The sequence below is a fragment of the Myotis daubentonii genome, chromosome 13, assembly GCF_963259705.1.
Source record: "Myotis daubentonii chromosome 13, mMyoDau2.1, whole genome shotgun sequence".
NCBI lineage: Eukaryota > Metazoa > Chordata > Mammalia > Chiroptera > Vespertilionidae > Myotis > Myotis daubentonii.
Genome location: NC_081852.1, coordinates 27,101,365 through 27,114,698, shown reverse-complemented (window position 1 = coordinate 27,114,698; position 13,334 = coordinate 27,101,365). Strand labels below are relative to the sequence as shown.

Below are 13,334 nucleotides of genomic sequence, written 5' to 3'. Positions count from 1 at the left end.
GAGATAAATATCCATGTGAGAGAAACATATCGATTGGTTGCCTCCTGTATGAGCCCTGACCAGGGCCTGGGGAGGAGCTTGCAATCAAGATACATGCACTTCACCAGAATCGAACCCGGAACCCTTTAGTCCACAGGCCAATGCTCTATCCACTAAGCCAAACCATTTAGGGCCTGATTTTAATTACAAGCCAATTATTGGCAACTTTATCAAAGAATACAGCTGACCAATTAACACATGAAAAGGATATTTAGCCTCAAATAATAATTTTTGTTCACCAGATTGGCAAAAAGTTTTAATTAATAGTGTTCTGTGTTGTAACTATTCTAGTTGTGTGTTGCTGTGTAATAATAAATCACTTCCAAATAGTGATTTAAAAAATACATATTTTTATTGATTTCAGAGTGGAAGGGAGAGGGAGAGAAAGATAGAAACATCAGTGATGAGAGAGAATCATAGATTGGCTGTCCCCTGCAGGGCCCACACTGGGGATTGATCCTGCAATCCAAGCCTGTGCCCTGACTGGAAATTGAACCATGACCTCCTGGTTCATAGGTCGACACTCAATCACTGAGCCACACTGGCTGGGCACCAAATAGTGATTTAAAAAAAAATTATGGTCATTTATATTGTTCATAGTCTGGGGGCAGGGGGGCGGGGTGACTGGGCTCAGTAAGGCATTCTTGCATAGGGTCTTGTACATCTATAATCAAACAGCAGCTGGGGCTGGAGGCATAATGTGAAAGGCTTCTTCACTTACACGTTTGAGCTAGAAAGAGTCGAACAGCTGGTAGCTAAAACAGCTGGAGCTTCTCCAGCATATTTCCCCCCCCCCCCTCTCTCTCTCTCTCTCTCTCTCTCTATATATATATATATATATATATATGTGTGTGTGTGTGTGTGTGTGTGTGTGTGTGTGTGTGTGTGTGTGTGTGTATGTATATATATGGTCTCTGAGGATCATTGGACTTCTTACCTGGCAGCTGAAGGCTCTCAGAGGCAGTGTCCCAAGAGAAAAGTGTCAGAACATGTGTTAAAACCACCACAGCAACCATGCTAGGAAACAAACACTCTCGTATACTTTTTATGAGAGATTTAAGTGGAATAATCCTCTTGGATGACAGTCTGGCAATAACTATAAAAATTTAATCCCTTTAATTCAACAACAAACTTCTAGAAATATGCCTTAAGGAAATAATCAGACAAGTGTTCAGAGATGTATGTACAAGTATGTTCATCTCATTGTTTGTAGTAAGAAAATGTTGGAACAAACCAAATACTTATGAGAAATGTTTAAGCAAAAAGGTGGTTTATTAGCCATGAAAAATAATAAGGTCAGTCTATACTTACTGAAATGAAAATATAACCAGATTGTGGGAATCTATACTAATAAAAGGGTAATATGCTAATTAGACTGGGAGACCTTCCAGACGTCCTTCCGGACAAAGCCATGGTGGCGGGGCCGAGGCAGAGGCCGTTAGGGGCGATCAGGCCAGAAGGGAAGGGCAGTTGGGGGCGATCAGGCCAGTGGGGTGCGGGGGGGGCAATTGGGGGCGAGCAGGCTGGCGGAGGGGGCCAATTGGGGCAAGCAGGCCGGTGGAGGGAGGCAGTTGGGGGTGAGCAGGCTGGCAGTGGGGGCCAGTTGGGGGCGATCAGGCCTGCAGGGGGGGGCAGTCGGGGGTGAGCAGGCCAGCGGGGGGGGGGGGCAGTTGGGGGCAAGCAGGCTGGCAAGGGGGGGCAGTTGGGGGCGAGAAGGCCAGTGGGGGGGGGTAGTTGGGGGCAGCAGGCCGGTAGGCAGAGTTGTTAGGGGCGATCAGGCAGGCAGGCAGGTGAGCGGTTCGGAGCCAGCGGTCCCAGATTGCGAGAGGGCTGTCTGACTGCCGGTGGGATCCCTGTGGGATCAGGCCTAAACCAGCAGTCGGACATCCCATGAGGGGTCCCAGATTAGAGAAGGTGCAGGCCAGGCTGAGGGACAACCCCCATGCACAAATTTCGTGCACCGGGCCACTAAAACAATAACAGCTAAACAGTGTGTGTATTATAATCCTGCACCAATTGTGTTATATCATATTGTGTTATAATATAGAGACACAATAGATAATAGAGAGTCTGGGGGGATTTTACTAAAATATTAACCTAAGTGTTTAGCTCTAAGTAGTAGAATTTTAATGATTTTTTAAAAAGTCAGCCTTTCACTCAAAATCAGAAATAAGCCCTGGCCGGCTTGGCTCAGTGGATAGAGCGTCAGCCTGTGGACTGAAGGGTCCCAGGTTCGATTCCGGCCAAGGGCACATGCCTGGGTTGAGGGCTCAATCCCGGGTGGGGGGCATGCGGGAGGCAGCCGATCAATGATCCTCTCTCATCATTGATGTTTCCATCTCTCTCCCCTTCTCCCTTCCTCTCTGAAACCAATAAAGAAATATAAAAAATAAAAAATAATCAGAAATAAAACAAGAGCACTTTCCCTTTTGAAAATAATTAAGTACTAAATTTTTTTATCATGCATTTTTTCCTATTTCATTTACTTCCAAAATTCCTCAAGAAAAAAACAACACACAAATTGCTAATTTTTTAAGTATGAAAATTACATTCATATTGCAAAGTCTTTACTGGTTCATGTGATCAGTACATTTACCTCAGAAGCTCTGTTTGTTCACACAGGCAAACTCAAATATCTGCAAAAGTGAGTCCCCTTTGGAAACTCACCATGGCCTGCTCTAGGCAGTTTGAGGTTAGCTGATCAAAAGAAGTCCTCCTGCTTTGATGAAATCATTCAAATCTTTATGTTGTCACCACAAGGAAAAAAGATCTTCCTCCAAATGCTTTCCTGTAAGACAATGGATGCGTTGAACATGATTGTTCACGTCCCTTGAGAGAACACCATGTTTTGATAGGTGGAAAATATTTTCTCTGCAAAGAACCTGCTGCTCCCATATTAGTTACAAGTGGTTCAACATTCAGTTTCAATACCAGTGCATGAAGAGATTCCTTGTTTGTTTTAGGTGCTTTACATATTTATTTAATCCTTAAGATGACTATGCGGGTTAAGTATTTTATCCTTATTTTGTAGACGAATAAACTGAGACTTAAAGGAGATTAAATTATTTATTAAAGTCTACATACTTAGTGACAGAAATGGGGTATCCAAGGTTCCTAAGCAAATGTTTACTTTAAAAAAAAAATCTTGTAATATACTCTTATTTATTTCAGAGAAGAAGGGAGAGGGAGAGATAGAAACATCAGTGATGAAAGAGAATCATTGATCAGCTGCCTCCTGCACGCCCCCTACTGGGGTTTGAGCCCACAACCCCAGACATGTGCCCTTGACTGGGATCTAACCCAGGACCCTTCAATCTGCAGGCTGACGCTCTATCCACCAAGCCAAACCAGCTAGAGCTTTTTAAAAAATCTTTATTGTTGAAAGTATTACATATGTCCTCCTTTTCCCCCCAGTGATACCTTCTGGCCCACCCCTCACCCCAGGCCTTCATCACGCTATTACTCTTTTTAATTTATAAAGAGGCTACACTTAGTGAGACAGTTGGGCTGAAACTATGAATTCAAATAATTTGAGCAGGAAGGACCTTAGAGATGCTTTAGTCAAAGGTAGCAAATAGGTGACAAGCGTACTCCCATGCCCATGCCAGCAGACATTGCAACAGCTGCAGCCCCGGGCCCAGGGTGGGCAACACAGACTCCTCACTCTTTGGTCCCCAGTCACCACTCCACAGGAATAGGCATGGGAGGCACCATACTGAGGGCTCTCTCCTGTCTAGATTGATGATTTAAAGCAGCCAACCTTAGCATCAGCTTTGTATGACACCAGCAGTACCCATAAACCACGCAGCCAGCTAACTCCTTGAGTTCCTGCTCAATTCAACATCCAGATTTGGGTTTCTCTCATAATCTCAGGTCTCCCTCTCCTCCTCCAAAGACTTTTAAATACTCGCATCACATTGGCTAACATCATTTTTAGCACTCACAAGAGAATTTTCATACATACTCATTTCCGGGTATTAAGGGGGATAAAATGCATATTTTAGTGAGGATGTTTGGCTTGACTCCTCTCTTGGATGGAGGGATTGGTTTACTAAGTTGCTAACTTAATTATTTCACCTCCCAACGTTGGCTCCTTTCTCAGTCCTCACTCCTTGGACTTTGTCATTTCTGATCTACCATACTGCAGTAACCCCCCTGTTTCCAATCTTTTCCACTATTCTCCAAAGTGCAGGAATAATCTTTTAAAGAATCCAAATATAATCATATAACCCTCTGCTTAACATGCTTCAGTGGCTCCCCATTGCTCTCTGATGAAATCCAAACTCAAGAGCATGTGGTGTATTAGCTCCTTGGGCCTGTTCCCACTCCGTCATGTGCTAGCTGTATAGAATCATGAGCCTTTCAGGATTTAGCTTACTCACCACCTCCTACAAGAAGTCCTCCTTCACAACCCACTTCCCCCAACCCCAGGCTGAGCTAGCTCTTTTTTACTATTTGCTCCAATAGCACCTTGTCCTTATCTTCCATTTGTGGCATCTCTTATAGGATTCTAATGCCCAATAGAGTCTATTTCTGTAAGTTTTTTAAGGTAGAAAGTGACAGTTGTGTCTTTTATCACCATGATTTAACACACTGCCTCCCATGTAGAATTTTTTAAATATTTGTGGGAGAAAAAAAAAAGTCATCACTTTTGCTGAAACTGTAATTAGAAAGCTGATAAGATTTTTAAAGTAAAATTAGGAAATACAGAAATAAGATTTATATCATCTTTTGAATGCCATTCCAATTCCTAATATAAAAGGAAAGGGGATTAAAATAGCAAGGGCCACGTCTTTTGAACTGTAGTCTTGTGTTTCAATCTGGGGCCTCAGAGAACTTTCTGGTCACAGATTCTTCCTCTCTTTCTCTTCATTCCTCATTCTCTGCCCTATCTACCTTATTTTTATTAGATTGGGACCAGGAATATTATGTAAGCAGTAGCATTAGAGAAAAATGTAGAAATGACAACCTAAAAACATTTTTTCTGGTCTTTTCTCCCCAATTATAGAAGTAATACAGTTTTTAAAATAAAAATTTGGCCCTGGCCTGTGTGGTTAGAGTATCAGCCTGAATACTGAAGGGTCATGGGTTTGATTCCCAGACAAGGGCTCGTAGCTGGGTTGCAGGTTTGATCCCTGACCCCAGTCAGGGCACATGCAGGAGGCAACCAGCCAGTGTTTCTCTCTACATCTCTCTCCCTCTCTTCCTCCCTCCCTCTCTCCCCACCCCACTCCACTCTTTCTAAAAATCAGTGGAAAAAATATCCTCTAGTGAGAAATAAAAAAATAATTGGCAATTTTTTTAAAAAAACAAGAAAAATGAATTTAAAATCTCCTAAAAGTCCATTTTGAAGAGATTCAATGGGTTCATCATTTTTTTTAATTTAAGTTCTATATTATTTAATGTATTACATCAGTCTCCTTTTTTCCCCATTGACCTCTCCCCGACCGCCCCCAACCCCCAGCACATGCCCTCACCACCACGCCCCCTTCCCAGCTACGTCCATTGGTTATGCTCATATGCATGCATACAAGTCCTTTGGTTAATCTCTCACCCCCTCACCCCGCCGCCTTCCCTCATAGGTTGGACAGTCTATTTAATACTACTATGACTCTGGTTCTGTTTTTGTTCATCAGTTTATGTTGTTTATTATATTCCACAAATGAGTGAGATCATGTGATATTTATTGTTCTCTGACTGGCTTATTTCACTTAGCATAATGCTCTCCAGTCCCATCCATGCTGTTGCAAATGGTAAGAGTTCCTTTTATATATATATAATTGATTTTCTACAGAGAGGAAAGGAGAGGGATAGAGAGTTTGAAACATTGATGAGAGAGAAACATCTATCAGCTGCCTCCGCACCCCCCCCATCCCCGCCGCCCGGGGATGTGCCCGCAACCAAGGCACATGTCCTTGACCGGAACCGAACCTGGGACCCTTCAGTCCGCAGGCCGACGCTCTATCCACTGAGCCAAACCAGCCAGGGCAGAATTCCTTTTTTTATATAGCAGTGTAGTAGTCCATTGTGTAGATATACAATGAGTGCATTTTTATGTTTTTCCTTTGTTTGCTTCTATATGTACATTCCCGCCTAATACTGCATTGGGAGTGTTTCCCCAGGACTACCAACCCATCCCTCCCCGGGCCACACTGGCCTCCTCACAGCTCTTCCAAGCAGTTGCTTCCCCCTGTCTTAGTGCCTTTGCACCTGCTCTCTCTTCTCCCTAAAACATACTTCGTTGGACTGCTGCAGCGAAACTAAGGATCCTGACCTCAGTAATGACTGATTCTACGCCTGAATCCTTCCTAATTTCTAGTCTAGAAGTCTGGCAGCCTAAATTGTACTAGCTCAGTATACAAAGATGTTTGTCTTATTACCAGACTAAGAAGCTTATGAACAATTTAGTGAGTCTCAAGTTACACATGTCCTGTGATAGCAGATTAATAACATTTAGTATCTTTTTCTTCACACACAAGCAGTCCATCTCTCGTCCCCTTCTGATCCTGAAAAAACCTGCTGCTTTTTCTCACCGTAAGATTTAGGTATTTATGTTCCTTTTTAATAGGAGAACTTGAAATGGGCCTTGTAAACTCACCTTTGTCTTTATAACCCACCTAGTACTCTGATTGCCTTACACGCGGGCCCCTCCTTTGCTCCATCCAGGCAGTGGTTCCGAAAGTGTAGGCCCCAGCGGTTCTCAACCTGTGGGTCGCGAACAATGAAAATACATCCTGCATATCAGATATTTGCATTACGATTCATGACAGTAGCAAAATTACAGTTATGAAGTAGCAACGAAAATAATGTTATGGTTGGGGGTCACCACACCATGAGGAGCTGTATTAAAGGGTCGCGGCATTAGGAAGGTTGAGAACCACTGCTAGACCATGAGCATAGGCATCACCTGGAAACTAGTTAGAAATGTAATTCTCAGGCCCAGCAATCTGGGGGTTTAACTAACAAGTTCTCCAGGTGACTCATAATAGTCTGCTAACGCTTGGGACCATCTGCTTCAGGAATAGGAACTTTGTTGTCCCTGAATCCCAGCATCAGGAGGCCCTCAGGCTTCCTGACAACAGTCAGCCTGACTGCCTGGATGTTTGCATATTTGCTAATGTTAAGCCTTTGCAGCTGCACTTAGCAGCCTGTTAGCACATCCCCACAATCTCTTACTGCCCTTCCTGATGCCGCCTCTTTTCTTGGACATCTGTCAGCATAGCCTGTGGTATTTCTAATTACTGTAGCCTGTCTGGTTGGGTTTTATCTCAGCAGCTACAACAGTGTTGGTTCAACATCTCTGTCACCTGCCCCTAGTGCACTTGCCCAAGATTCTAGCCCCTTTGGGTCTTCTATGAGTTCTTAAGTTCACCCTACCATTCCCAATCTTGACAAAAGGTTTGCCACGTGGGATGGGGAAAACCCTAAATTCCTAATTAAAGTAAAGGTACAAATGACAGACTAAAACACACAATTGCTTAGGTTATTTAGAATTCATGAAAAGGAGAAAGGGCAGGAAGAGACTTTTTGCTATATATCTATTTATATTCTTTGATTTTTGAACAAGATAAATGTGTTACCTACTCAAAACTAATTATTTTTATTTATTCTGAAAAATGCATAGTAAAAAAAAATGGTCAGGAAAAACTTTCTGGAAGAAATGAGTGTGAGCTTCATGTAGAATAGTGCAGTAGGCACAGATCAATGCTGAGGAGTCGGGAGCACATTCCAAATGAGGAAGGGGAGGAGTAACCGGACAAATGCAGGCCTTGCAGAGAACTGCAGTTAAGAGGTGGTTCTGACTGGTATGTTTTTACCAAAACATGCTCGTTTTGACAACTCCCTTAGGTTATGGAATTCCACTGAAAGACGGAGATGAGAAAACAGATGAAGAAGGGGATGGGCCGTTTTCAGATGATGAGATGTTAACACACAAAGGGCTTCGAAGATCGCAAAGCATGAAATCTGTGAAAACCATGAAAGTCCGCAAAGAGGTTAGTCAATTACAGAGTTGTTTTCCTAATGATTAATATGAAAGGATTTCCCTGTTGCATTATCATTCAGGGTGTTAATGATCCTTAAGTGAAGGATTGGGATGGTAGAGCCAGTTATTTTTTAAATTCTTTATTCAGATCAGATATAGTAGGATATCTGGAAATTTAGAAATTGCTGGTCTTCCACTACACCTAGAAAATGGCATTCTCAGATAGAGAATGATATGGTTGTCATAAATACCCAGTTCCAGCCCTACCCATTGTTAGGTTAGGTGGCTCAGGAGGCGGCGCAAGAAATAGAGTCCAGTGAATCAGAAAAGAAAGGAAAGGAAAAGGTTTATTCTGCGTCCCCGGGAGACCCACGTACCCCCAGGACAGGGCACATGGATTCACGCCAACAGGGAGGGGGGCGCTTTTTTTATACTGCAGTTGGGTGAGGGGCGGGGACATGAGCTGAGGAATTCTCTGCTACAGGGGATGGGCGGGGGTATTCAGAAGAAGTCCCTATCTGTGTGGGGGTATGTGGATTCAGGGAGAAGAAGCTGGTATCTGTGTCTGGCACATTGATCTGTGAGAAATCCCAGGGGAAGTCCATTGTCTCATCACATGTCTGCATGTATCTGATCCTGGGCTCTCTCCGACCTAACACCCATAAGCAAAGAAAGCAGTTAACGAGATTAACTACATAGATCTGTTTTGAACCATGAGGATTAAATAGTAAAAGTTTATAATTATATATTGTCCATGTGCCCAGAAAGCAATGGAGGATTCCAGGGAATGGCCTCAGATTACTATGAGCAATGTACCAAGCAAAGCATAAATAATAACAGCTAGTGTTTTTTTATTAGTGATAATAATCTACAACATATATTCAACATAGAAGCAACTACATTTTTTAGAATATAAATAGTGTTGTCTTTTGCATACACACTTACAGGATAATTGATTCTTTATATCAGAAAAGTTAAAAAATTCTTATGCTGATTATGAACTATTAAGTCTTATATCATTTCAAAAAAATAACCATCTAATTTGTAATAATAACACATCTCTCTCTTCAGGTGCGGTATGGGTCACTAAAATATAAAGTGAAGAAGAGACCGCAGGTGTATTTTTAATCATGTGCGCTTCAAGTATCCCAAGACAAGTTATGCTAATGCATCAACTTTTTTTCCTAACATTATGTTCAGTATTTACATATTAAATTAATCCTTTAGATTGTGGCGGTGATAGGGTTTACTTTTGTTAAATTAAATAATTTTTATTTCTTTAACAATTACTTTTAAATCTTGACTACTAAAGGTAGTTATGCAATATATATATATACATATATATATATATCAGAAAGAATAGAAAATTGTGTTAATCTGTTTTCAAATTCATCAACAACATCAAGTGCCTGGGATTTAAGAGGAAACACAAACCCAGTATACTTGAAAAAAGTCATCTTATGGTTCAAGATCCATCGGCCTTTGTGGTATTGTATTGTTTACCTCCATTTATGTTATAGCTATCACGTGAGGATAGTCATTAAATAGGCCTCTGATCCAGCAGTGATAGCACAAGGGCATAATGTGAGATAAAGTATGTTTTATATATTCTTTAAAATTTTTACTTTTTTTAAACACTTTATAGTTTTTCCACCATCAACTGAAAGTTTTCAAAACAAATATTTGAAAACCAGGTATACACATAGCACTTTTATTCCTGACTAGTTTTGCACACTTGAAAATTGTTTACTTTTTTTATGACTGTACATTTTAAGTTTTACTGACACTATCTTTATTATTTGTTGGATTCTGATATGTCAAATTTATGCCTTAAATGATGTCATCTTTTTTCCTGTGGGTTTCATTTGTTAAATTTGCTTGATTTTATTAGTAGAAAAATACAACTAATTGTTCTTAATCTCATTTACAGATAAGAAATTATCTTAATTATTAGTTTTCTGTATTTAGCTGTACATTGTAGTTGAACTCAGCATGTTTTTTATTAACACTGGTTACATTCTCAGATTTTAAAAGTAGTAGCTTTTATGAAATAGTGTCAGAGACCAGTATAGCACTTAGGTTTCTTCTAACTAATGAAAATATCTAGCCAATCCATTCACAAGCTTGGCACTTATATGTGCTTCTGATGAATAAATCTGGCATTAACTAAAATCACTTGAATCACTTCTTTTCTGGCTGATACAATTTCCTGAAGATAGTTGCCAATGCAAAATACAGATGTCATTAATCTCATGTATTAGAAGCTATTGGAATAGATATTAGAAAATATCATTTTTTTAATCCAAGCTATTTTTCAATTACTGGACTGTGAGGCATTTTTAGCTTGCATTCATAGCTATGCATTATGAACTCTAAGTCAGTATATTTCTGGTGATGGTTTTAGTGATCAGTAATGAAATTTGTACAATTATACTTGTTCAGGTCATTTACTTGACGATTCTACTTTTTTGTCCAAAAGAAAAAACAAAGAGATTTGTAAGATCTTTGACTTTTCTACCTTTTAAGAAATGAAGCCAGCTGACAGTGTATATTCCAGACCTCCTCAGAGTGTTGGCAGAGAACAGAATGGTTACTCAGGAGTACCTTAGTTTAATTCAGACACTTCTCTTGATACAAGTCTTAAAATATTTTCTAGCCCTCTGGTGTGGCTCAGTGGTTGAGTGTTGACCCATGAACCAGGAGGTCACGGTTAGATTCCCCACAGGGCACAAATCAGGGTTTTGGGCTTGATTCTCAGTAGGGGGCATGTAGAAGACAGCCGATCCATGATTCTCTGTCATCATTGATGTTTCTATCTCTCTCCCTCTCCCTTCCTCTCTCTGAAATCAATAAAAACATGTTTTTAAAATATATTAAAATACGTATTTTTTTCTAGATTATCTCACATTCTTGATACATAACACCAAGTAAAAATTCATTCAATGTCTTTTCTCCTAAAGTTTATTTCTATGAGTATTTTCATCTACTTTACCTTGACTAATTTTTAGCCTCTTAGTTTTTGGAAAAACTTTAATTTGTATTCAAAATTCCTATGAATTCTGATGAAAACTCTTGAAAGAGAGTTGTACTTATATCGCATAGTCCTAGACTTATCAGTATAAATGCTACACCTTGCTTTCTTGTGCAAAGGTAGTGTCATCTCAGATTACCTGACAAGGTCATTGTTTCAAAAACATTATCTACTGGAGCTGATTTGTACCATTTTATCATTTTCAAATATAATTTCATTATTATACCTATTCTTTAATCATGGTAAACTCGTACTTTTCTAAACTGGAGGAATTATGTATCCCTCTACACTTCTAGAATCAACACGTTTAATCAAAGACAACATCAGTTTCATAGAGGTAATTAAGCTCTTCTATTTCATTGTGTCTCTTCACACTTACAATGCTTCCTCTGATATATTTCTACTGTACTGGTTACATCCTTATATACAGTGAGGTAATTTTGCTTTCCTGTCATTTCCTTCCTCTCCTTTTCTTAAATGTTGCTTCTTTTCAGCTTTTTTTTTTTAAAGAGAGGAGGAAGGAGGAAGGAGGGGAGAGGGAACGAAATATCAGTTTGAGAGAGACACATGGATTGGTTGCCTCCCGCACACAAAGGAACAAACCTACAACCCAGGTATGTGCCCTTGATCGGGAATCAGACCCTGCACCTTTCTGTGCTTGGGCCAACACTCTACCGCTGAGCCACACCGGCCAGGGCGCTTTTCTCTTATGTGTTTTAGCATGCCCTTTCCTTTGAACCTTGTATAATAAGCTTATACATTTTAGTTTATTTTAAGGTTGAGCAGGACAGTTTTGTTTCTCTGCTTATAAGTCTACTGCTTTTGGAAGAGGTAAATTTATCCCTAGACCACAGTGCCTTGCTTTCCCACCACTACCACTTGGTGTGGATGGGCATCACATGCTGCACAAGCCTATTTAGGGCACTATTTTGGTAGCTGTTAAAGTTTATCCAGAAATTGTAGCCATTTTATCATATATGCATTCAACTTGTTCATTAATATTAACTGTTTCCAGAGTTTGTTTAGATGTAAGAATTGATTTGTTCTTTAGTTTATTGTATTTTTCTGGTATAAAAAATGAGCCAGAATAAGCCTACTTGCTAAGTAATTAATTATATAAACCCGCCTACAACCTGCATAAGATTTCCTCCACACACTTCACTATATGTATGTGGATTTGGCTAGAAAATGATACTGCCGGCATTACTAATTATGAATACTTGACTACACAGATTGATGGAACAAAATTATTAAAGTGTTTTCAGGGAACTAAATCCATATGTCACCACCAAAGATTTCTACAGTGTTATAAAGGATGTAAATATTCTAAATTTCTGTAAGACAGTGGTTAGACAAATATATTTTCCTTCCTTTTATTTTTTTTTTCTTTTGAAATAACAGTTTATGCTTCCGGAATGCTTGAACTGTTGTGTTATTCAAAATGATACAATACTTTCTTATCTTTAATATCAATAATCTGTGTGTTTAATTGTAATAGACTAAATTTTTATTTCGATTTTATCGGGAAAATTAAGGAGTTAATATGTATTAGAAAGCAATTTCCTGTTTTCTCTTATATGGGCTGATTGACTTGCAAGCTAAGTAATTAATTAATTAGTAATTAATAAGTAATTAGTAATTCACTACTATTAATGTAAGCTAGTAGTTAAATCTGGGAAGATCATTGTTAGTATAATACACAGTGTACATTTTTAAATAAACATAATTTAAGAGTAAAGTTTTCTGAAAGGGAAAGACATTTTTTTCTCTAAATGTTTTTTAAGACATAACCTTCTAAGGTATCCTACAGATTTTATGTGTAAGAATTCTTTAAATGTTTACCATGAATTAACATTTTTTTCTTCTAAAACCTTTTAAATCTATGTACTTTAATAGTTAAGAGAAAGTAGTTTTGCAAACTCTTTGTAAAGGCTACGTTTTAGGCCTAATATAGGGGTAATTTTACAAATGTGGTTTTTGAAAACTGTAATATAAAATAAACTCGTTTTATTAGTGATGACTTGGTTTTCTTTCTTGTCAGAGTATATATGTTGGGTTACATGAATTGATTATTATTATGATTCGATTGAATAATAGACAGCATATGCACACATTTAAGATTATAAATCACAGAGCAAATTATGAAAATCATATACATTCTGGAATGCTCATCCAGGGGATTAAAAGAAATACTGAATTATTAAATTTGGATGTTGGGAAGAGAAGATAGGAAAAGACAATTAGTAAAGAAACCCTAGCCATCAATTTGTATTGGCTAGA

At 39.2% G+C, this 13,334-nt stretch overlaps 1 protein-coding gene across 2 annotated transcripts in view; it reads left to right on the top strand.

The window, feature by feature from the left end:
* REEP3 (receptor accessory protein 3) overlaps positions 1 to 13,071 on the top strand; it is an 84,725-nt gene extending 71,654 nt beyond the window's left edge. For both annotated transcript variants that reach the window (XM_059662596.1, XM_059662595.1), the window contains exons 7-8: positions 7,888 to 8,033; positions 9,095 to 13,071. In XM_059662596.1, the coding sequence (XP_059518579.1) occupies positions 7,888 to 8,033; positions 9,095 to 9,151 (203 nt within the window). In that variant the 3' untranslated portion in view covers positions 9,152 to 13,071. The remainder of the gene's footprint in view (positions 1 to 7,887; positions 8,034 to 9,094) is intronic.
* Positions 13,072 to 13,334: the final 263 nt, after the last annotated feature.